This window comes from Gouania willdenowi, chromosome 11, assembly GCF_900634775.1.
Source record: "Gouania willdenowi chromosome 11, fGouWil2.1, whole genome shotgun sequence".
Classification (NCBI taxonomy): Eukaryota; Metazoa; Chordata; class Actinopteri; order Blenniiformes; family Gobiesocidae; genus Gouania; species Gouania willdenowi.
In genome coordinates this window covers 19,668,638-19,695,268 of record NC_041054.1, presented here as the reverse complement: position 1 = coordinate 19,695,268, position 26,631 = coordinate 19,668,638, and the positions used below count along the sequence as shown (strand labels likewise).

The 26,631-nt window shown below is 39.8% G+C and overlaps 1 protein-coding gene across 1 annotated transcript in view; it reads left to right on the top strand.

Moving 5' to 3' along the window:
- Positions 1-24,418, top strand: part of trim71 (tripartite motif containing 71, E3 ubiquitin protein ligase) — a 47,989-nt gene extending 23,571 nt beyond the window's left edge. The window contains exons 2-7 of the mRNA XM_028461453.1: positions 1,887-2,054; positions 10,003-10,137; positions 16,014-16,256; positions 17,201-17,698; positions 18,912-19,052; positions 19,880-24,418. Of these exons, the coding sequence (XP_028317254.1) occupies positions 1,887-2,054; positions 10,003-10,137; positions 16,014-16,256; positions 17,201-17,698; positions 18,912-19,052; positions 19,880-20,452 (1,758 nt within the window). The 3' untranslated portion in view covers positions 20,453-24,418. The remainder of the gene's footprint in view (positions 1-1,886; positions 2,055-10,002; positions 10,138-16,013; positions 16,257-17,200; positions 17,699-18,911; positions 19,053-19,879) is intronic.
- Positions 24,419-26,631: the final 2,213 nt, after the last annotated feature.

The window sequence follows — 26,631 nt, the reverse complement described above, 5'->3', positions numbered from 1 at the left end:
TTTATTGCAAAACCACATCGCCATCTATTGGCCTGGCATGTACACTAAATAGTTTCCTTGCAGTCTCATGTAAACAGAGATCGTTTTGAAAACGATGCTGTGTGAATGCGGAACTTTTTGGAAACAAAAACGGAAACCGAAGCAAAACATTGTTGTGTAAACGGGGCCCAAGAGAGGGAATCATTTTTTTCTTCCAATTATAAGTGTGCCAATACATCGATTATTAGATTAATCGCGATTCGACACGCGACTATTCGGTAACGATTCATTAATGTTAAAAAATCGATTGTTTTTCATAATAACTAAATGATAGGAACATGACCACTGCTCGTGGAACGAAAATGGTGATAATTGTTAATATCGTTGGTAATAATTGTTGATTAATCAAATCGTAGCATCCTGAATCGTTCCTTAGATGGCACACTCCTACTTCCAATATTGAATAACCGATGTGTTGTTTGAGAGAACTGAAGTTGAATTAGTTCTTTTATTTGCACATATGATGTTTTAGGTCTAGCGCTGGGCGGTATACCGGTTCATACCAAATACCGGTATATATTTTCGTAATGATATGAATTTTTGATATACCGCCATACCGGTGTATTTGATTACATAACATTATGAACGCGACGCTGCGCCGCGTTTTAGACCGGACCCTTTTCAATGTTGCACTTGTAAATAGGAAGGTAAACAGTAGCGCTCTGGTGTTAGTTGTGGTGTAAATCATACGAGTAAATGGATAAGTGCATGCGCATGCCTCTGCTACAGGAGAACAACACTCATGGACACGGAGGCACGGGTAGCTTAGTATGTCGGCAGTTTGGCAGTAATGCACAAAAAAAAGAGCGCAAAGGATCACAATTTGTAATTCCCATAATGCGGAAATAAGTGCTGGTGGAGCTGCAAACAAAAACGTTACCTTATTCACCATAACAAACCACCACACCACTGAGTATGCAGTATTTAAAGCTAGAAATCAAGCTAATGCTAAAGCTAAGCTAGCGCAGGAAAGAGCCATTGGGCTGCTGTTGCAAACCTGTATTACTACTAGTGTGGAATTATTCTACAATATTCACTCATCATGAAATACACCATCCTAAGTCAATCTACTGCAGTAATTCCTCTCTTATCTTTATTTTTCTTTATTCTCTATCCTTTATTTATCCCATATCCTTATATTTATCACTATTATTATTATTGCTGCTGGCTTGTGTTTTTGTTTTTTGTTTCGCACATCGACTACCAAGTCAAATTCCCTGTGCTGTTTTTTTCCTTAACTATATTCGACAGAATAAACTATTCTGATTATAAACACCTGATTATGCATAAAAAAAGAATAATGTCATATTGCGTGAAACGTTAGAATTTAGAAAAATACTGTGATACACATTTTTGAACATACCGCCCATCCCTACCTTACACATACATTTGCTTGTGGTATAACTACTAAAGATTCAAAGCATATCATAAATGCTTTGCTAGACTTGTGTTTTTCAGTTATTATGTTAAACAATAAAATGCTGCACACCTTAAAATGTACATAGAACACACAATATAACTATTTATGTGTTTGAAACTGTTGTGTACTGTCTGACCTCATTGTTCAAACCCGGTAAAATCCATAAAGTCATTTAAGTAACCACCTTATTCATTAGGTCACCTGTCAGTGGTCGCTGTAATGAATAAACCAGTATAATGAATGAGATTAGCTGAGATTTTTGTTCATTGGTTGCATATTTTAATGACCCCCTCCTCTCCGTTCCAAACTATTTTCTTTCTTGTGATCATCACTCTTGTTTCTTGATTACCATAACTGCAGATTGGCACATTTAATTTTGTTTTCCCTCCAAAAATGTAACTATGTCCAACCTGTTTTGTGTTTTCAGGTGTTCCTGTTTTTCTGTGAAACCTGCTCGGTGCCCATCTGCAGAGAGTGCAGCGTGGGCCGCCACATGGGTCACACCTTTGCATACCTGCAGGACGCAGTGCAGGACTGTCGAGCCATCACCATCCAGCTGATGGCAGATGTACAACAGGGACGACAGGCTGTGCAGGTGAGACAGGAAGCATTAAAGGAAACATTCACACAGCAGAAAAAGGAAGTTGTATAGTTGTTGTTTTAGATTTTATGTTTTTGATTCAGATGTTATAACAATCATCATAACCATAAAGCCCAAACAAATCCCAACAAATATAAAACCTAACATATTCTGAGCTATTGTTCAGATACAATGAATGATCCATCTTAATCTTTATTTTTAAGGAATCTGATTATGTAAAAAAAAAAAAAAACAATGATAAAAAGAGTCCTTCAGAAGAATGAAGCCTGCACTGCACCCACGCTCCCCTGCTAGAAAGACTGACCTAAAATGGACGAATGCAGCTGCGTCTCTTAAACCATACGTCAGCCCAGGGCCACCAGCTAGTGGCCCTCCATTAGCATTTCTGTGTCAGTGTCAGTTCTGCTGGGAAGCCTTAAGGTGAATACACACATAAAGTCATTGGCCACTGTTGCATGATGTTTTTTAATTCAAAATTAATAATTCCGTCTTTATTCAAATCCACTTAATTCTGGGGTTGGGAAGGGTTCTGATTGGACAGGGGGCGAACGTGACGTATTAGCTCTATTGGGGAAAAAACACAACAAACCTTTTCTTTTTGGCTACAACATAGAGGACCACATAATAACTACTGTAATTTACGGACTATAAAGCGCGGCACTATATTGGCAGCATTCCAATAATTCAGCAATTTTCCAAGAAAAATCCACACAAATGCCGCATCGTCACATAGGCCGCACTCTATTGGCTGATGAAGGTGCCCTTCAGACGACTCAGCCAATCAGAATGGGCAGGTAGGTAGTCTGCTGTACTTCAGGTTAGGTTTAACAGGGATTTCCGTGTTTTAGCTGATAAGTTTCCTTCTCCGCATGAAGTCTCCTCAATGCCCCACGTCTATACATCAGTCCATTTACAACTTTTTATGGTCACTTTTTACTGGAATCAGATTGATACAGCGCTTTGTTCATTCTTCTTACTGTGAACTACCGCATAGCGATCACGTCGAGTCAGAATACAGATGCGATCGCTTCTGAACAAACTAAACGTGGTGATTTGGCAACTTTATGCTGTTTGTTTCCTTATTTTACAAACTGGCTGACTTTTACTGTATACAGGTTGATCTGATCTCAACTCCGTCTCCGTCTGTTAGTTCTCCCTACGTATTATTGTCCATTAGCCTCAGAGTTCAGGGTGTGTTCACGACAAAATGACTATACAGAATTATTCAGTGAGTGCGCGCTTGATTTAATGTAAACAGTTTCCTTGGTCCACCTGGTCTAATGTGACAGAGCTCAATTTTTTGGTGGCATGAAGCTTGTAAAACTAGAAAAAAATCCACAAATTGGCCACGTCATTGTTTAAGCCGCAGGGTTTAAAGCGTGGGGAAAAAAAAGTTGTGGCTTATAGTCCGTAAATGACGGTATTTTCACTTTTATTTTGGTTGTAGTTTTGAAGCAGCAGCTTGGCAACAGCATAGTGTTTCATTTTCGTCCGTTGTGCAGGAGATAGAAGACCGTACTTTGGTCAATCAAAGCCAGCAACAGTTACTTTATCTCCACTCTACAGGACGTTGAGTGGAAAGAGAACCTTATGATGAACCACACGTCATTAGTGAAGCTGTGTGGGTCTGGTGCAGGGCTTCATGTCAACCAATGAACCCTGTTCTGTTTGCCCATGTCCGTGTGTGTAATATGTCCGTGAATGTCTGCATGTTTATGCTTCTGTTCATCCACTCTTTTCATTATATCCATGTCTTGTTTCTTGGTTAATGGTGTGTTGCAACCAAATTGAATAGGTGCGTTTTGCCAATATCCATGACTTTTAAGGCTCTTATGAAATAGATAGTCTCTCGGCTCTAGTCCGGGCAGCCTTCTTGGATTACTTTTATTATGAAGTAAAGGGGAAATAAGGCTCCCATTGTAAATGTAGCCATACAGGCTGTTTATGTCTGGATTTATCTTATGTTGTATCCTATAAAATTATTCTGTGGTCTGAGGTGTGTTAAGAGTGAATGTGTCTCAATAATCGGCTGATATGGGTCGAGACCATGAATAGTAGATATTGAACTTGTTTAATATTCATGACCAAAACTCCTCGCGCGTGTGCGTGTGCGTGTGCGTGTGTGTGTGTGTGTGTGTGTGTGTGTGTGTGTGTGTGTGTGTGTGTGTGTGTGTGTGTGTGTGTGTGTGTGTGTGTGTGTGTGTGTGTGTGTGTGTGTGTGTGTGTGTGTGTGTGTGTGTGTGTGTGTGTGTGTGTGTGTGCGGAAAGATGACGAGTCCCTACTCATGACCCCGTGATTGTGACGTTTAACTAAATGTAGCTAATCGATAAGTGAGCTGACTGAGGAACACTTAATGCTGTGTTCAAGACGACCCGAAAATCGACCCCTGAGTTCAGCGGCAGCACATAGAAATATCTTAAACATGCTTCAGGTGGAGTTCCATGTCACTGTTTCAAGTAGGAAGTTGTAAAATCCTGAGTTGTCTTATATTTATATGCAGCTTTGGATCACGTTGTTAGATCTTGTTTTGATCATGCAAGATTTCTGGAAGATAGGTGGTGGGACAGAGACTGTGTGCGTGTGTGTGGGTGCGTGCGGTTATTAGAGTGCACACACACAGATGCACAGTATCAAAACTGTTCAGTGCTGATTTGTGTCTCCTCTTATGTGAGGTCTGTTCTGGTGAAAAAAATATCTTTAGTTTTAGAAAATCTTTGTGTGTACCCTGCTCAAGGGTGTGGTCATTCTGGTGAATCCTGGGGCGTTTTAACCACACTAGAATTCCTTGGCGCAGTGAGTCCGCTTTGTTTGGGACATCGTGAACACTTAAAGTCTAGAGTGGATAAAGCAAGTAAATTCTAAATAAATGGTTTTGACTGATTTTAGAGTGTTTCCGATCAAATTCAGGCCTCTGAAAGAGAGCTGACTGACAGTTGCAGCACAAGTAAACACCATAAAACATTAAAAACAGCTCATATGCAGAAGAAAAGCAGTGAACAGAGGCAGGCGTGTGTGGATGTTTGAAGAAACTATCAGGAATAACCAAGTTTTAGCATGTTTAGGGCAGGTGATGCAGATTAGTTTTCCCTGAGTACTGCCTGCAGGTACAACGGTCTGTGACGCGTTGAGGAGAAGCAAGTGAGGTGCTTTTTATTGATGGAAATTATATAGTGCTTAAAAAACATGCACCTCTGTAACTTACAGGTTTTTTTTCATTGTCATTTTGGAGAGGATCAAAAAGTGTGCAATGAACTCAAACTGAACCAAAGCCAGGTGATAAAATGATCAGCTGTTCTCCGCCCGTCCGGCCAGAGTCCAGGACTGTCCTGGTGTGAGAGCAGCCCAAGGTTAGAGGTATCCAGCTGGCCATAAAAGGGGGCGAGTGGGTGGGTGGGTCACACAGGATGAGATCTGGCGTGGAGGGGGCAGGGCTGAAGGTTAAAGGGGAGATGGTGTGGAGAGGAGGTTGGGGGAGGGTGGATGAAGCCTTTAAAGGATTTCAGAGGAAGAAACCCCTCCCTTCTGCTTTTAGAGGATTGGAATACTGCGCATCAGCTATTCATTCATTCATCCTCTCACTCACTCACCCCAACCTCTGGGTCTCACACCCACACAGGCACACCCACTGCCACATTTTTTACATGATTATTGGAATAAGCGGCAGCTTCAAAAAGCAGTATTTGGTTCTTTCTTTTACTTTGACAGGTCACACTTTAAAAGATTAGAGCAGCTTTAATATTTCACTCAACAATGCTTCAGTTTTCAGATCAAAACATATTTCAGAACAATACGTTGAAAAAGTGATAACTACATATTGTGGTAAGCAGGTTATTCATGGATTCAGTTGTGAAATAACAATAAACGGGTATTCTTTAATTTCTGTAAAGCCTCCGATTTTCTATTTCAAAATTTACCCAATTCTGTTTTAGAAATTACTGCATTAGTTGTTGGTATTGGCTATTAAATGTGCCTAATACAAATAATTAAGCTTCAAAAGGATAGAAAAGATTCTATGCTGCAGCAGTAGACTGAAAGCATCTTCTGAAATTGCGACTTGACGTCCGTCTGTTTGCTGAATTTGCTACACATTAGACCTCCTGATTTTTGTTGTTCTTTGAATAAAAAAAATTCAAGCAACAATGGTAATTGTTGGTCAGGTTAAAGCTGCTGGAGACTACATGTTTCATCAGATAAAGACAGCGTAGGCCTCATAGACCAGATCATAGACTAGATCAATTGTTCAAAAAAAAAAAAGATTTCTTGTTTCCCCAAAAAAGTCTGCCGAAGTCACTTCCCAATAAATTTCTGGTGTTTCCAAGACTGAAAATTGCAAGAAAAAAATGGCGGATGTTTTTATTTTTTGGGGGGGGGGCTAACACCAAAAGATCTGAATGTGTCGCGGAGTGCAGTTTATATCACTTGGAATACTGGATAATACTCCTTGTCTGGTGAAGAAACACAAGAAGTCATGGTAAGAATAAAGTAAAAACACTTCTATACATCCGTCTACGGGCCTCACGTCCCACAATGCAGTTCGCAAAATGTTCCGACATTGTATTTACAGTCGAGATAAAAAATAAACTTTTAACTCTTTGCATCTTTTTTCAAGTAAATGGTCTTTGATTTATTGATATGAGGCCTATGTGTTTATCTGATAAAAATGATTGTTCCTAGCTGCTTTAAGGTTATAATGTGCAGTGTTTAAATGAATCAGCTAAAGAAGAAAAAAGCTGACTTTTTCTTTAAAAGAAAGTGGTTTTACGTTTGAAAACCTATGTAAACAGCCTAGCTCGGTTGCAATCACTCCATCTGCAGCTCAATGAACACTCACGCAATCTGACAATTGAGCTTTCATGCATATCGTGCTCATGCTATGTTAGGTGTGAACAACACGAGATGCACTTTTATACGCCCGAGGAAAAATATTTTTATCTGTTAATTTACACTTTGGGTCAGTGGTGTTTGTAAATGACAAAACGCCACCTTTGGAGGCGGAGTCAGACGGAGCTTGTAAATAATCTTGCATGTATTCTCAGAAAAAACGAGAGTTCCCTAATCGACTTGTTGTAATCCAGCTCGTTTGAATAAAAGTTGCCATATATGGGCCAAGGACATTTTTTTTTTTTGCTATCTTCAAAATAATGACTTCTACAAATTTGAGGACATTTGCTGAACTTTTCATTGATTAGACGCTGGTATTTGCTGATAACATTACGGAAGCTAACCCTGACCCTCCAGTGTTTCCCTGTTTGTTCTTGAAGGTGGGCCAGTGTTGTGACCTTGGTAAACACCCAAAACATGAAACACGAGCTCTTCCACTGAGGTCACATGACTTCCTGGCACGTACATCTCGTCAGCAGAGCATGTGCCTCACCTATTAATTATTCTCTGTTTGACCTTTGTCTATAGGCCACAGATGGACCTTCACTTGTCACTTTTGGTTTTTTTGAAATGCTTAGAAGATAACACACGACACACTCCATCTAAAGCAGCGATCGCGCACATTGAGAATAAACAGTAGAAAAAATGTGGCTGACACACCAGACGTGCGCACACACACCAACCGCCATCAGCCACTGCCTGCTGCACGTAGCCGTGGGAGGGATCCTGACACCACACACTATGTAAACACACACATCACACATGGCCTATGGTCTCGTCCCTTGAGGTAGGAAATTTCCACCCACTCTACTGCCATTATCTCCCCTGACCTCTGACCCTGGGCTTGTGACCTCCTGGTTGGCCAGAGCTCTTTTTTCGATCATCTGATTGGTTTGTGTGACTCTCTTTGTGCTCCAACTGCTGCTGCTGCTGCTGTAGTGTGTCCAAAGGATGATGAAGACACAGAGACACGGAGGAAAGAACAGGTGACAGAAAGCACTGAGCAAGAAAAATCAGTAAAGTGTTATTAAACAATGATGAAGAAAAAGAAAGAACAGTTGTTAGAAACACTACAGAAATTAGAATTTTGAATCAGCCTCCCCCGATGGCTCCAGGACTTCCTTCCTGCTGTTCTCTCTCTGGGGGCCTGATTTAAATGACCCTTCAGGCAGAGAGAGAACGGCCCTGCTGCCGAGCTTTGTTCTACGGGGATGCGGGGTGGGCGGGGGTGGCGGGCGGGCATGATGTGACTCAAGACAGGGGTTGCAGATCATGACCTGTAGAAGTTTAGCTGACCTTTGCTCCCTGCAGCCAGTATCACAAAGGGAGCGTTATCCCACCTCCCCTTCGTTCCTGTGAGGTCCAGTACAGCCTCTGACCCAGCCTGAGGAACAGCCTGATAAAACCCAGAGTGGGGGTGGGGGGGGAAGCCGTGGTAGGTAGGACAGGACAAAAATGTGCTTTAGTCTCAGCAGCAGCAGCTTGTGAAGACTGAGGTCTTCATTTGGTTTTTGTGTTACCAATTAGAGCTGGGCAATATATCAAGATTCAAGATATGTATTGAGTTTTCTATTTTAGCGTTTATAGAAAATTACAATATTGCCTTTATCAAGATATATCTTTTTTTTTTTTTTATTCATACAATCACACAGTACAAATAACATCATACAAGTATTTAATGCAAATACAAGTATTTAATACTATTCTTAGAGTGCAGTCAAACAGTTTCCTTCTTTACAATTTTTCCATATTTCTGACATATATTTTATAATTTATTTTGTATTAAAATAGTCATTTTAGGAGTCGCTGCTTTTGTTTCATCTCAGAACAGCATAAAAAGCCCAGTTAGATGGATTTCTACGTCTAACCCAGACCTTTCCCTAAACAAGCCACACAACAGAACTCACTCACACGTGCTGTCCCTGAGAGGAGAAAAAGCCACATATTGTGCAGCTGTTTGTAAATAAATGTGCCCGTGTTGCATTTTGTATCAAAATCAGCAAATTTAACCCAGATTTGTCTTTGTGGTAATACTTTATTGAGTTAAAAATATCAAGATTAAAACCCCTGCGTTGATCCTTTTAACATCTATGGAATATAGTGAAACTCAGATCTGTTGTATCCAGAGCTGAGCTGGAGATAATTGTCTGAATAAATCTAATTTATGCAAGTTTACATGTAGGCAATGCACATTTAATTTTGTAGTGCATATCATGGCCAAGGCACTTCAATGTGCTTTACATGATTAAAACGTGCAACAGAAAACATTTAATAGTTTAAAAATCAATAATAACATTAAAATCAGCAGTAAAAACATGAAATCAACAATAATATGATTAAAAATCTTTCTCTGTCATATGCAGTAGAGAAAAAGCATGACTTTAACTCGGATTTAAAAATGTTCACATTGGATGCCGATTTATACACCGGCAGCAGAATTTTAAATTAAATTAAATCTATTCTGAGGCTGACTGGGAGCCAGTGTAAGGACTTTAAAAGTGGTTTTCATAAATGTAGACATAAAATAACAGGATAAACTTTTATTTTGTAATCTCTGCACTAGGATGGTTTCCTTACAAAACATAAATCTAATTGAATAAATACATTGGGTTGAAACATACACAGTTGCATATTGTTAAAGAAGCTTCCCTTATTTAAGAAAATATCTATTTGTTCATTCAGTGGGGGTGGGGGTGTTTAAATGACATGTGGTAAAGCATCTCTGCATTACAATTCCAACCTCTTCCTGTCACCGGGTTGTAAAATTCAGGGGACACTTTGTAATAAAAGAAATGACTCTGTCAAACAGGAAATGATATCATTTTAGGATGTGAGCAATGGCTTCCTATTTTGGCTTCCCTTTCCTCTCTAAATGAGTCTAGATGTGACAAAGGAACATATCGACTAAAAACTGCAGTGGATTCCAGTGTTTTTTTTTTAAATGTTTGATCATTCTTAGACTCAGATGCACCCAAGTTTGTCTCATTTCACTGGTGATGAGTAAAGGGTTCGCCTCACATCACTAATGCTGTATGTGTGTATGTGTGTGTGTGTGTCCAGTTGAGCATGGAGAAGGTCCAGGCCATGGCAGAGCAAGTGGAGATTAAGGCTAAGGTGGTGCAGACGGAAGTGAAGGCCGTCGTCCTACGACATAAGAAAGCTCTGGAGGAAAGAGAATGTGAACTTCTGTGGAAGGTGAGCACGACAGTGTCTGATTCTAACGTAAACTAAAAAAATCGATTCACATAAGAATCGCGATTCTAATCATCCACAATTCTGAATCAATTCATAAACTTCAAAAATGTATTTAAAAAAAAAAATATCATTCTTTTTATTTTTTATTTTCCAAGAAGATCCGCTTCGAGTCTTTACTCAGGAAACACTGTAAACTGAACATACAAATATACATTAGTGTTCTCATAAATAGAAAATACCACTATACAAAAAGTCCGTTAGCTTCATGCTAACATCTATGGGAAAACCCATGTATGTGCTCATGCTAACATTATATAGGAGTGTTATCAAACAGTACACAAACATACTCACAAGTATATGGTTTTTCAAGCCAAAAATACAAGAACCTAGTAGAAACCAGTAGCCCATGGGCTTTCAAGATGGTGAATTCCGACTACTACGGCAACAAACTCACCCAGACCTTTAGTCTATAACACAATCCCAACAGGAAACAACAGCGACCACAACTTACAATGTATTACATAGACAGTACAAGGAGTGTGTGTTTAGGAGTTTGCCTTTATGTGATTACATCATTGGAATCAATTTATTTAAAATGATCTTAAACTGCATTGTTTTGACTCTGTAATTTGCTTAAACACACTATCCATTCTATCAATTTTTGGATCGAGAATTGGTTAAAACGAGAATCGATTCTGAATTGAATCGTGAGACCCCCCAAAGATTCACATCCCTATAAACTTACAGGTTAAACTAAATCAAGGGATTATGATGGTATTGATGATAATATTAGCAGTGATGCCTGTATTGTTATTTTCCTCTTGGTGGCGTATGCAAGTAAATCTGTGCCATCACTTTGAATTTAGCATCACAATCAGATTTTGAATGTCAAAACAATCAAATTTCTAGCATGCTTTTTATTCACTTATTTATTTATTTATTTATTTTAATTCATTATTAAAAAATTCAACATGAAATTATTCGGTGTCAAAAATTTTACCTGCAAGTCCAAAACAACATCCGGGCAACCAAGGAAAAGCAATAGATCCCCCCCCTCAATTATCCAACATCCAGCCAATCAAGTTACTCCCCATTGGTCATGTGACACTGACGCCATTAGAGAAAGTAACAATGTCGGCAAATAGGAGCGATGGAGCTTCGGTAAGATTGTTTACTTCATTTGCCATTTGTAAGAATTAGCAATAAATGTTGGAGATTTAATTGAGGAGGGAATCTATTGCTTTTCCTTGGTTGCCTGGATCTTGTCTTGGACTGCAGTCAAATTTTTTGACACTGAATTATGTGATGTAAAAAAAAAAGTATATTAAATTTTGTGGGCGACCGTGGCTCAGGTGGTAGTGGGTCGTCTTCTGATCGAGAGGTTGGGGGTTCGATCCCAGTACCTGACTATGTGTCGAAGTGTCCTTGGGCAAGACACTGAACCCTAAGTTGCTCCCAGTGGTCGACTAGCGCCTTGCATGGCAGTCCTGTCCCACTGGTGTATGAATGTGAGAGTGATTGGGTGAATGAGCTGATATGTAAAGCGCCTTGAGACTGCTTCAGTGTGGGGATAAAGCGCTATATAAAATCAAGTCCATTTAAATTTTTTTTAAATTTCTAAAAAATAAGTGTCAAGAGTAAAAAAGCAAGCTATAAATTGGATGGTTTTGATTTTCAAAGTCTGATTTTGATGCTAAATAAATTCAGCTTTAAAAATGCAAATTCAAACTCTGATGGCACAGGTTTACTTCCATAATGGCATCCCATGAACAACATACACTTTGTTTACTTTTGTGGAAATGTTGTAATTAACAGCGCACCATGAAATTTGGCCGTTTGAAATCAGGTTTTTTCCCCTCACTGAGCTATTTCTGTGCTGTAGCTAAGATGTCATTTTGGGTGGATGCAAACAATTTGGTTCCATCTATTTGGAATAAAAAGCATCTTAATAGACTTGTTTCCACAGTGGGATCAGGCATTGTGACTTTCTGTTTCCATATCTGAGCCCAATACTTCATTGTCTCAGGCAGTATTACTATGCTCTAACCCAGTATTATATATATTATAATTATGATGATGAAAATTATATTGATTAGGCCATGAACTGAAAATACAAGGGTCAGTCTTGGTCCCACACTAGGCAGGAGATGACTGGAAATTATAAAAACTATGGAAATAAATAGTTTTTTCATAGTATTCCGAACAAAATGTTGTAGTTGTAGTTGGACAAAGGGAGTACTGTACTTGGATTCGGAAATAAGAAAAAGGGGAGCCATAAAAAAGTGTGAGAACCACAGCTTTAACCAATCAAACCTCTGTTTGTGAACAAAGTGGTTTTAACAACAAATAAGTCCCAAGCTCTTTCCTTTGCATCGTCTTACTCAATTAACGTCTGAAACTGTGAATAAACCATATAGCCGTGCAAAGACAAATGCTTTGTATAGCCTGTTAGCCATTAAGCTAACAAAAAAACGCAACATGGGCTGATGTGCGCCCTTAAAATGTTTAGCTTACTACAGTTTGCATTTCAGATGTGAGTGCAGCTGTGCTGGAGGACTGCCAGCTACCAAAAAATCACACAGTGTATCCCAGCCCGTAGTGTATAGTATCACTAGCTATTCTTATAACCCTAATGTTGGCTTCATCGAATTGAATGCATATTAAATCCCATTTGATGACCAACCCTTGCAGAGAAGGTTGAGTGCATACTAGTGCCGGTACACACTCTCTGTTGTCATCAGTGTCACTTTATTAGGCCTGAAATCTGAAACGGACTCTTCCTGAGTCAGGCCGGATAATGTGAATGACTCAGGCAACCTTTCCCGCGTTGAAAGCCAGAGCAGTTGACACCTGGTGACAGAAGAACAGCCTCTGAATCCACACAGGGGTCTCACTGTGACTCAGCGTTGGATCAGATTCTTGCTGATATCTCTGACGCGACACTCAATGTGTTCCAATAGGATGTTCTGTGACTATATAGTGAAAAATCCTCTTTCTCTCTCTGAGAACCGCTCCAGCATCCGAGAATTTCTAAGTGTTAGTCCACCACAAAGCCAAACTGCTGTCTTTGTCCTCTGTGACTATGAAGTGTAACCCTAGTCTCACAAATGCAAATTGCAGTTTCACTTTGGCCAAGTTCTGACAAAAGACCCCTCTCACGTTTGGACTCTTTGTTTCTTTTCGAGTCCCTTTTTTTACTATCAAGTCTTTTTAGGCACAGAGGCTATTGTGTCACTTTTTTTTGTTAAGTGATAAGTAAAAGCTCGGGCTTCTCAGGTTTTCTGTCTCTCTTTAAAGTCCCACCCACCGGCTGCACTGTAACTTCATCCGGCTTCTCACAGTAACACAGTTCTGTTGTAGTTGAATGGGTTAATCACAACGTTTTCTCGGTGTTCTAGTCCTGTGTAAGTATCAAATTATTTACTCATTGTGTGAAGTCGTTATTTAAAAAATGTTTATTCTAGTGGCTTTTTGCACAATACACACACAAAAACCCAATTAAACCATAAAGGTTGGAATTTTTTTTTTTTTTTTTTTTCCTTTATCATTTTCTGCAACGGTATATGTTTTCTTTCCTTCCTACAGAGGCCTCACATTCTTTTGAACAATTTTTGCCTGTGACTAGTGTTGATCTGCAGACCATGATAGTATTACCTATTATTCATTTCCCTTACAGCCCTGTCGTAGACTAAGTAATGCTGCCACCTAGAGGGTAGAGTTGCATGGACACATTGAGTCTAAAAAAAAAAAAAAGCTAGACAAAAAACTATCAACAATTAAATATTTAAAGTAAAATATTTATTTTTCGTTTATAATTTGGTTGAAACAAACAATATATAATATATAAAATGTGCTTCTGCATTTATCGAGATATCTAGAAACAGTTGTAAGAGCTGAGCTAAGAGGAACACAATTCTGTACTCAAAGCTGCATTTCAGTTATCCAGCATCTAAGACTCTTTAAACAGCACATGACACCAGTATGTACATCATATGTTTTAACACCATCTTATTCTATGAAAAAGTCATGCTGATAAATGGTGATAAAAGTGCCAAATGAGGGGGCGTGGCCTTACGAAATTTAAGAGATTATTTTTACTCAGCCCAGATAAGACCACTCCTAAATCTCTGCAATAAAGACTACAACTCGAGATGGAAGGAAATAGAACTCTCATTGACAAAGGAAAAACCAATCCAGGCACTACCAGCAAATCAAGATTTAGCAAGAGTTATAGATGATATACAAAACCCCTGGATAAAATGTCTGTTGAAAGTCTGGAGGGCCATCAGGGAGGAATACAATTTACAGGAAAATTTCAAACTAATACACTGGTGCGCCTAATCAGTCAGACTCCAGATTCCAAAAATGGATAGCTCAAGGAATTACAACTCTGTATTCAGTTACTGATAAGAATCACTTAATGATTCAAGATATTCTCTTGAACAACAAGATAAATTTAGATATTTACAATTACGCCACTACAATGACAAGACACTTAAAAACTATCCCCTAGATTCAGAAGAACCCATATTGAAATAATTTATAGCAGCATACAAATCAGACTTAAAACGGGGAAGCATATCTAGGTTGTATAAAGGCTTTGTAGCTAAAACATCTAATTCGACAAAATACATGAAATGGGGAAAAAGAAGGCAATGTTATTATCTCAAAGGAAGAATGGGAGAAGTGTTGTAGATCTCTATGAAAATGTACCAACTCACTCACATGGAGAGAATTTGTTTGGAAATGCTCAGTTAGATATTTTATCACTCCAAAACAGAAATCATTCTCAGGATCAGACTCCAAATGTTGGAGACAGTGTGGGAGTCAGGACGCCAATCATCATCACATTTTTTAGGAATGCCTGCCAATTAAGATTTTTTGGTCACTTCTTCACAAAAAGATGGAGAGCATATTTAATCTGAAAATACCTTTCAATTTTCAAACGTTTCTCTTTGGAAAGGTGGACTTCTATTCAGGGCACTTCAACAAGTCCTTGTTTAACATTCCTATAACAGCAGGTAAAAAGACTATAACCAGACACTGGCTGCATCCTGACTCCTCCTGTTGAAGAGTGGGAAAACATAGTCAATGACATTTATATCATGGAAAAAATCACATCCTCCCTCAGATTACAAACAGAAAGGTTTACCCAGCTTTGGTCAAAATGGAAGTAAGCCATCTTAAATATAAATGTGTTTCTTGTTGAAATGTCTCAGTATCTATTTGTATGCTATATGTGTGCACACTCCTCAATTGAATTGTAAATGGTTATTAAAGTAAAAGACTCAAAACAAGGGAAAGGGAGAGAAAAATGTTTTCAGTAAGTCATGTCAGAGACATTTTTCCTTTTTATTACAGTTTTTTAATATATGTAAACATGACTGTTGATGTGTAAAATGTCCTTGAACCTTTCATAAAGAATAAAAAAAAAAGTGCCAAATGATGCTCGTTTTTCCCGTAATTTTAACGTAGTCTTAGCCATGTATTGATTCCTAATTCTAAACTGGTAAATGGATGACTGACTGTTACCTGTGCAATGGATCTAAAAAAAAAACAAACTGTAGAGAGGAGAAATCACTATACCTCGAGAGAAAACAAGAAATGGTGTAAACATTCCAAAAACTGCTCCGAGATGATATTAAGTGCTAATCATACCTATGTCAGTCATTGCGTGCTATTTCTAAAGTGGTGCAGTGGATTCTCGCATCTCTGAACCAAAATCCTCCAGAAGGTTCTCCTCACGAGCTTCTTAGCTTTAAGAAATGTAATAAAGTGTTTTTATATTTAAGTCTGAGAGTAGGAGTACAATGAAGAAACTGTGTTAAGGACTTGAATTTTGACCCTCCCTCTTCGTATTTCCTCTCCTCTCCCAGGTTGAGAAGATCCGTCAGGTCAAAGCAAAGTCTTTGTACCTTCAGATAGAGAAATTGCACCAGAATCTGACCAAGATGGACAGCACTATCGCTGGTGTCAGCCAGGTGCTGGACGAAGGCCACCAGTTAGATGTGCTGTTGGCTCGGGAGCGAATGCTCACCCAGATCAATGAGCTCAAAGCCCTCAGAGGACTGCTGCAGCCACAAGAGGATGACCGCTTCATGTTCACTCCTCCAGATCAGGTGAGCACTGGCATTGTGTAGCTGAATTTCACACCCAGAGGGCTAACCCTGGATTTCCACTGCATCTGTAACTGCTCCCAAACGGCTCCGCTGTGTAACTGCAGCGCAATCTGCTGTCCGACAATCCCCACCGCCTACGGTTTTTGCTGTGTATCTGTTGCATCAAGGACTCACAAGATCCCACTAATTTACATGTAATAGCACTAAATATATATGTGATTCAACCATGGATAAACGCAATATTTATATGTGAAATGCGATTATAAAAGTGCTCGCTTCGGGCCAAACGTGGTATCAATGAAAATGTGCTTGGTTTTTAGGTAGAGTCCGAAATGCCCCCACTAAAGACGAAACGCGCAATTTTTGGCCTTAAAATAAAATAATTTTGTCGAAAATGTGGAATCGGCGGAGAGGTTTTATTCCTGTGAGTCTAAATATGTGCTCAGTTTTTAGATAAAGTCCGAAATGGGTCCGCTGGAGGCCCCGGAAGGTCGGGGTTTTCCTCTGCCAGGGTAACTTTGGTCAATGGATGGAATTACGATCTGCCTTCAACGCGGAGTATTTTATTTTAAAAATAATCTGGATATTTTATTCTGTGTCCATGCACTACTTCCTGTCCTGCATGGGCTTATTTTTGGTAAATTTCTGCAGCAAAGCTCTGGCTTCCGGCAAAAATCGAAGGGCTGTGTATCTGCTGCAGAGAACTCCAGCATGCACTAGTTACGGAGCTGTGCTGGAGCAGATTCGAATGCGATGGAAATTGGCACATTGACTTTAATGAAAACCTATTACCTGCATTGCTGTTTCGGAGCAGTTACGGATGCTGTGGAAATTGGGGTTTAGTCATATTAGCTGTTTTAGATTGCATGGTTTTCTCAAGGGTGTTGATGAAGATGACAGTAAAGGAAGCGTGAGTAATTTGTGTATTATATTTGCTTTCACAGGCACTGTACATAGCCGTTCAGTCCATGGGACTGATCAGCAGTGGAGCCTTTGCCCCAGTCACCAAAGCCCACGGCGAAGGAATAAAAAGCGCTCTCCGCGGCAAGCCTGCCTCCTTCACAGTCATTGGCTACGACCACGACGGCGAGCCGCGTCTTTCCGGCGGGGACACGGTCTCTGCAATCGTCATGTCCATCACCGATGGCAACTTATCCGCCGCAGAGGTCGTGGACCATCAGAATGGTTCATACACCGTCAGTTATCTGCCCAAATGTGAGGGGGAAAACCTGCTGTCTGTGCTGGTGTGTAACCAGCACATCCAGGGCAGTCCCTTCAAGGTAATGGTGAAGCCTGGACGCAGCTACTTGTCCCTGGGCTCCCAGGTGTCATCCTTTGGGTGTGAGGGGGAAGAAGATGGTCAGCTGTGTCGACCGTGGGGCATCGGCGTCGACAGGGAGGGATACGTGGTGGTGGCTGATCGCAGCAACAACCGTATACAGGTAGGCTTGATTGGTCTGATCGGAAAGAGATTGATTGTCAGGGAAAAGCTTCAAATTAGAGGTTTTAAATGAACATATTTTAGCCATCTGTGAGGACTGTTTTTAAGTTTGGTGAATGGACCACCAAAGTTGTCCCACAGCGCTCGACAATATCAGAGACACTAACGCTTTCACTCACTGATGGTGACAACTCATGGTTCAGCCCATAGGACACTTAAACACACGGACAGCTGTAGTATGAAGTAAACTATTCTTTGAATAATTTACATTGAAAAAAATTATTGTAAATTAAAAAATGTTTTTACTGAAGTAAAATTTGAAAAGTATGCTAATGTTGAATTTTAAATGTCTGTTTTGAATCAGTTTAGATGGGTGATCACGTTTATTGTCATATGTACAGGTATATGTATTTCATGTATGTATATGTACCTGTTACATATACATACATGGAATACATGCACAGCATTGAGGGTTAAGGGGCAGTGATGGCCAACCGGGAATTCAAACCAAGCGCACTTCCTTAACCATGAGGCCACCACTGCCCCAAATTGTGATTAACTCCACCGCGCTCCTATTCATGCATTAATACAACATGCATGATTGTCAGGTAACGAGTACTAGTAAATATAAGTTGATAGAGATTTCTTAAAACCTTTAATTCTTTATTCATTACCAGTGTTTTACAATTCTATTTCATACTTTTGTCCAAAGCGACATACATCACAAGCAAGACTTTAGACTAGAGGAAAAACCCTTAGTTAGTGCAGCAAGTATTCCAAGTTTGATTGGCTGCAGGTGCTGCCATCGAGTACTAGACGTGTTTTTCTTTTTGTTTTTTTATAACACATTGTAACCACAAGTAACAATTCAACAACAATATCAACAATGTCATTAGCATTACCATAATGAGTCGATGAAGACCATTTTCTTCTCTGATAGACTTTTCCAATATGCTGAAAGTAGTGTGGCATTTATGAAGGATTTCTTCCTATGCTTGTACTTCTGATTGTGGGGGATTGTGTATTACTGTTCTGTGTTTATGTTGAAAACATTTACTGATGTTTAGAGTGGACTGTGAAAGTCTGTTAGGAATCATTCAGTAGAAGAGAACAACAACAACTAACAATGACCTTTGCATGTTTGCAGGTTAAAGTGAGATGTGCTGAGGACTTAAAGTCATATCTCTCTCTTTCTCTGCCTTCCCTCTCTCTAGATATTCAAGCCTTGTGGTGCCTTCCATCACAAGTTTGGCTCACTGGGTTCTCGGCCCGGTCAGTTTGATCGTCCAGCTGGGGTTGCCTGTGACAGTCAGAGGCGAATAGTTGTTGCGGACAAGGACAATCACCGTGTACAGGTAGGAGAACCTTCCACTGGGTTGGGGTCAATTACAATTGCGTCTTCAATCATCTATCTTCAGTTATGATGACCAGCATCGTTTCCAATTACAATTACCATTATAATTTTTCAGTGAAATTCAATTACAATTACGTTCTCAGTTACCAAAGTTCAATTACAATTAATCACATTTACTGAGTCTGAAATTAATAATACCAAAAAACGTAACCGTCCTTTTATGTTAGCGTTCTGTTAACAGCTGTTTTGTTGGCCGCATTACAATAATTTAGCAATTTTCTAAGAAAAATCCACACAAATGCCGCAGCCTAACTTAGGCCGCGCTCTATTGGCTGATGAGGGTGCCCTTGAGACAAGTCGGCCAATCAGAACGGGCAGGTAGGCGGGCTGCTGTACTCAAGTTAGGTTTCACGGAAGTGTCCGTGTTTAAACTGATAAGTTTCCTTTACTACATGAAGTCTCCTCCTCACTGCCCCACGTCTACATATCAGTCCATTTACAGCTTTTTATGGTCACTTTTTACTGGATTCAATTACACTTATAAGAGCAACACAATTTTCCAATTACAATTATAACTACGCCATAATTGTAATTAATTATCAATCACAAGATTACCATACATTTAAAATTGACCCCAACCCTTCTTATTAGCGCAGCTCTTGTCAGTATCCTATGCATGCAGAACAGGACCCATCCAAGAAATATGGTCCAAGGTGGAGAAGAAATGAAAAGGTTTATCTTAGAAAGTTGTGTATACTTTTGCAAACACAGGCTACCCTCTGACTGTTAACTGACACACAGCTCTGACACATGTGCTCTGTCTGACAGGTGTTTACTTTTGAGGGCCAGTTTCTGTTGAAGTTTGGTGAAAAGGGTACCAAGAATGGGCAGTTCAACTATCCCTGGGATGTGGCTGTCAACTCTGAGGGTAAGATCCTGGTGTCCGACACCAGGAACCACCGCGTGCAGCTTTTTGCCCCCGACGGCTCATTCCTTAACAAGTATGGCTTCGAAGGGGCCCTGTGGAAACACTTTGATTCCCCCAGAGGAGTAGCCTTTAACCACGAAGACCACCTGGTGGTGACCGACTTCAACAACCACCGGCTTCTGGTCATACGACCTGACTGTCAGTCCGCTCGTTTTTTAGGCTCTGAGGGGACCGACAACGGGCAGTTCCTGAGGCCTCAGGGCGTCGCCGTGGACCAAGAGAATCGAATCATTGTGGCTGACTCCCGAAACCATCGAGTGCAAGTGTTTGAACCCAATGGGAACTTTTTATGCAAATTTGGCACCCAGGGGAACGGCTTCGGACAGATGGATCGACCCTCAGGTGTGGCCGTTACGCCAGACGGAGTCATTGTGGTCGTTGACTTTGGAAATAATCGTGTTCTCAAATTCTAAAAAAAAAATCTATTTTTGCATTCTCTCCCTCCGTTTGGCCTTTTTGCAGTTTTTTTTTTTTCTTTTTTTTTTTTGATGAAGGAAATGGAGGAGAGAGAATGAATTAAACAGAAAGAAGGAGGAGAGCTCAGAGATGGTAGGGAGCACAAAGTACGAAGGAAAATGAAAACAATATTTTGATTCTCATTTTGAATGCATCTCTATAAACCAGACATCTGTGGCATGAACAACAAAGGGGACCACAACAAACTGTTGATCGATAGAATAGAGCCATATTTCCTGTCCTTTGCCTCAGCTGCTCCACACTCTCCCTGCTAGCTCTCCTCTTCTTTATACATCTCAGGGAATTTCTCACTTCTTAAAATCTTGTACCCTCTGCTCCATACATACCTACCTCATTTAGCTCTTTATGAATGTACTCATAGTCAGCGAGCAGAGGTTGTAGTCTGCGAAGTTTTACAAAGAAGAAAAGTCTACCTCTGTGCTTTGTTATTTAAGAGAGACAAAAAAGAATAGACTCTTCAGTTGATGTTTGCACAGGATTAAAGGAATTCTTTGCTGTGCATTTTGAAATCTGAGTTAAAGTGAACTCCGGAATGTTGTTGCTGAGACAATACTCAGACCGCTGTGGAGGCTGCATAATTTCTCCTCATTAGAAGGCTTCGCTCAGAGAGGATGCTTTGGTACAGTAGAGTCCTTTGTGTTTTTAGGCTAGTTCGTTTGTTTTTTCCCCCTATCGTGTATGCATCCACCTCTGTCTAAATAGTTCTGTAGTTTATAGTGTCCTGGTAGCCCAAGAAGTCTCTGAAGCAATGCCAAACTTATTGAATCAGAATTAGCTCAGGTTTATGTATGGCTTCTTTCTAATTAGCAGTCCTTTCCATGCTCTCCCGATTGCTTCTCTGACTTTTATGACTATTAAAAAAAGTTCAGGAAATAACTATTTTAATAATTCCTGAAATTTCTTTCGAGATTATCCTTTTAAAAAGTTATCACAAAATCCCCAATCATGACTTCTAAAACCAGATAAATAAAAAGATCTTATGCAAGGAGAGTAGCCTCTTCTCCAAATCGGAGGACCCAAAGAATGGTTTTGGAGTTGAATCCTTCAAGATCAGGACCTTTTAGTAATCTTATATCTAGAAATGTAATCATGTACTTGAATGACACCTTTTTTGACGAGGAATGCTGTGTGACAAAAGCCTCGTAGGTTGAGATCCAATTTGGCCGTCCAGAGGACGTTGATGATATCAAGGCCTAACATTGCAATCCTGTTTTTTGGGGTTTGGAATGTGGTTGAAAGCCACTCCCTTTGGCACCTGGGGCCCCTGGGTTTAGTCCAGTCCAATGAGAGGGCATCACTTCAAGGGGCCCCACCCTATTTATTAATGAGTAGAGTGTTGCAGATGCCTTCAGATTGAGTAAGTGTGGACTGATTCCTCTAAAGATGAAGGTCAAAAGACCACATACTAAAGTCAACCAAAGTTAGATTATCTGCACAATAGCCAACGTCGGCAAATAATTATACTTCTCATTCTTTTTTTGTTTTTTGAAAAAAAAAAAAAAAAAAATCCCCTTTCAAGCATTTTTTTCGAAAAAGTCATTATTCTTGTAAAAGTCTAACGTGCATTAAACTCATGGAGTTCTGTCAGATTCCTGTCTCTAACAGGCTTTGAGTCACAGCTCATTGTGCATTAGAACTTATCAATGAGATGCTGATGTGTAGAGAACACCAAAGAAACTGTTTCTGCCCTTTCGCTGAATTTAGCTTTCACCTCATGCCATAAAGTCACTGTTTTACCTCAGGTGGCCCATAAACGCCCTCTCTTAAGTAGCATCCAAGCCTAGCCTCACAGCTATCCCAAATGAATGACCATAGAGAGCGGTAGATAATGGTTCTAAATGCAGAAAATACGGTGGGATTTTGAATCCCCTTTTGCTCTTTGATCCAATCTGTGTTTCACTGAAAGCACTAGACAATTAAGGTTCTGGAGGCCACTTCCTTTAAGTCTGGCATTGAATCTTGTGAAAATACTCACCGGCGCTCACCTCTGAGGTGACGCCTTCTGCACACGATCGGGATTCACTTCCTCATATCTCAGAGATCTATGACCTCATGGTCAATTTACCTCCTATCTTGTATATACCTCAACTCTTTAATATACCTCAAGTATGAACTTTTATCTGCTGCACACTCAAATACCTCAACTTCTTATATATCCTTGATACCTCATTTGTACTCGTTTTATTTAAGCATACCTCATACGGTATTTAAACCTCTGCAAGTAACTCTTCATGTGTCACTTCATGTCCCGTGGCTCCCGGACCAAAGATCATGGTACTGTGATGAGTTGAAGAACAATTTGTATTGTGGTCACTGTTCAGTTTTTGCAACCCTTCATCAATTGTTTGTTGAATCTACTGTAAATTGCCTGGATGACGTCTGCCTTTGTGTCACCAAGAATCCAAGTAGCTGACGTAAGCGTGCCAAAACTATCCAGTTAGGGTATGTGCCAAAATGGGGTTGGCATCCGGTCCGTGCTGCTGTACATGACGAGTGACACAGATGGGTATGTAATCGACTCTGATGTTAAATCCGAGCACCCAGGGATGAATCCCCATCCTCCGATGGGATGCACTTAAGAGGGCTGGGCCCCTTCTTTGAATAATCTGTACCTCAGTACAATTGACCAACTTGCAGATTTCTCTTGGACTCTGTTACTGCAGCGTGGTGAAGGGAAGAGGGAATGACCTCATCAGAGGAGTTTTTAACATGTCCAACTTTGAATGCACACAAAGTACCTCAGATTTCAGCACAATTTAGTCAGATTTCAGTGTGGATTGCGGGACAGTAGACGAAGATATTCAGACGACTCCTGGCCGCTCGAGCCATGCTGTGTATGAACACGTCGGACCATAGTTTGGTATGTTTGACAATAGGCTGGTTTGTTTTTTGAGTGTCATTCAGTCCACAAACTTTGCTGCTTTCACACCAAATGCTAGTTTCAACTCATACGATTGTTTTTCAGTATTAATCGAGAAAATGTTTATTCATGTCGCATCAGGTTTGTTTAGTTTTTAAAGAAAAAAAGATTGCAGAATTCTATCTTTAAGATCTTTAGATCTTCACTCTTAAAGAGGAAAAACTGTGTTTTAAATTTTCATCTGTTTTTTGTTTTTTTTCTCTCATTTTGTTGCATGCTTTAAAAAGTCCTTGTATTATGTCTCCCAAATAGGTGTTGAAAACTCAAATCGGGGTTGGTAGCTGATTTATCAGGATTGTTTTATGGAGATGTATGTATACCCAAAGATATGTATGTATGTGTGTGTGTCTGTATGTTAGGATTGCTTTGGATAGAATTACTCTTTTGACCTTTGCGATTGTATTTCCTGTTCTCCGGTGGCTCCTCAGAGCACACACCTGCTCAGCCAATCACATCTGGGCTGTTAAAAGAGGGAGGCCCTCACCTGATACTTCTATAGTTCATCTCTTTACTCGTATAGCAGGCGTTCTTGCAGAGTGTCTCGTCACAGAGATATTTGGGGAATTCAGGTAAAAAAGATGTTAGCGACCTCAATAGCAGAAATGTATCTTGCCATCTCTCTCTCTCTTCTTTGTTTTTTTTAAAGTAGAACTAAAGTGGTTGTTTTGTGTTGGACCTAGTCAATGGAAACAGCCTAGTTCACATGAAAAGCAGCCCAGGTTCTCCAGCACAAACTAGCAATCACCTTAGCATCAGTTAAAGCTGCTAATCGTGCGATCCATTGACTGTAAACCCTGCTTTGTACGTCCACTTTTTTTTAAAAGAAAACATTGCTGGCCTCTCTAACATTTTCGGCAAGATCGAGACAGAAGAGCAAAGCTACATCAGACTAAGATGTGCAACGTCATAGACCTTTACAAATGATTGTATACTCTTAAAAACTGGGGGAAAAAGGTTGGAAATTTGAAAAAGACATAAAAAATAAAAAAAAAAATAAAAAAAAAAAAAAGCAAACAATCTCAGGTAGTTTTCAGCACCCGTGTGCTGCAAGTGTCTCATTGAATCGTGTCCTGTAGTGATGATAATGTGGTGACGTTTATTTCTCTGTTGACCTCTCTGGTGTTTTTTGTGTCCCATTTACTTATTATGAAACAAATTATTTCTCAGTTCACTTCATGCTTTTGATTAGATGTCCTGGCTTCCCCCTCCCCTCCTCCTCATTTTAGCCAAGTCAATAGTTTCCTTTAACAACAAGTACAAATACTTCTCACCACTAGATGCTCATTGACCCTTTTAGAATATATTTTGTGAAGAAAAGGGCCCAATGGTATCTTGTTGATGCTCCCTAGCTGCAGCCGGCTGCTGGTAGCTTTTAAGAGGCACCGGAGGAAGGTTACGATTTGTGTTCCACACCAGCAATACAGTGCGTTGAGGGTTTATGGGGAAAAGTGGTCAAACGATAACCTGCGGCATTCATTGTTCATTAAAAAAAACAAAGCCAATTCTGCTCATTTTCTCCTAAAGTTGTGACGTCGCCGGTGCCTCCCGACGCTCCCAGCAGCCTCGTGTGCAGCGTGGGTGTAGTGTTTGTGCATTGCACCTGCGTCGGCAAAGCAGGAATCCACTGAATGTATACTTCTCACAGTCCAAGAGGCAGGGCGAGCCAGAGTGGTCAGCTGAGTTTAGATGGATGCTGCTGCTGCTGGTGCTTTCTCATCCAGTCTGCTATGTTTGTGTGTGTGTGTGTGTGTGTGTCTCTAACAGCTAAACCTCATGTGTGTGTGTCTGCCAGCACACATTTTCCTGCCCGCTGAACACACACATCCACATGTTGTGCTGAATGGAAGTGCAGATGTCAGGTCTTCAGTCTAAATAATGCAGAGAGACTATAATATTTAGGCCACCTGCTGCTCGCTCTGTACTCTGTGGACTTTAAACATTTCCTATGCAGTTTTTTGGTGGTTTTTTTTGTTTACACTTAAATAAAGTTGTATTTCTTTGACTTCAATTTGTGTGAGTCCTTTGCTCATTACACACACACACACACACACACACACACACACACACACACACACACACACACACACAGCCTTCTTAGGACATGACTGCATGCAGAGAGGGTTATCAAAGCAATAAATGGTATACACACAATAAAACCTCCATAAACCAATTGGATGCTTCCAGCAGGGTTGGGGTCAATTATAATTGTAACTGATAATTAATTACAATAATGGTGAACTTACAATTTGTAATTAAAAAATATGTTGCTGTTGTATTTGTAATTCAATTTAAATTTTTAGTTTAGATAATGGATTTGTAATTCCCCAAAAAAATTTATAAAAATTGTCATTTACAATTTATTGCAAAACTGGGGAACTATGTTACAGTTTTATGTACAGTTCTACACATATGTAGATAACAATTATTCAAATATGTTTTATTTTAAGCTTTACCACATTTTACCATTGAGTTCTAGGGGTACATTGACACAAAAAAGGCTCAGATGCCCACACCAAAAATATTAAAACCTATGTTTTCATTGATTAGGAAGCCTAGCAAGGTAACCATTAGATAGGAACGAAATTAGATGATAGATTTTTTTGTGTGTGTGTGTATTTTACAGCTGATTTAGGACTCGTCATAAGAGATGCTAACACAAGAGGAAGGTTAACTTTTATTAGCTTATATATTTCAGTTGTTATTAATTGTAAATTAACTTTAGTAATTGTAATTGACTTTCTGAGGAATTTAATTGTAAGTGGAAAAAATCCTGGCCACTGTAATCGTAATTGAAAATGTAATTGTAACTATATGTAATTGATCCCAACCCTGGCTTCCAGTGCCTCTCTCGATGGTTTACAGGCCTCACACGCTATTAAAGTGAGTATGGACTGTGAATGAAGTCTACAGATTTAGAGCACTGGGTCTGACTCCGTCCATCTATAGGACCCACCCCATACAAATTTTATTCTTCATTTTGTTCAAGAAAGAAAGGGTTTCATTGAATCTACAATCGCTTCACTTATAAAGCCAAAATATGCATCTTAAGAACACAATGCTGGACATGACTCAATTTCTTTCTTTCATTACCCCAATAGATGACTAGATTTATTAAAATAATCAATAACCCTGATACATGTCTTAGTCAATACTTTTGATGCATGTAAAGCTACAAGCATGATCAGATTTCCTTCA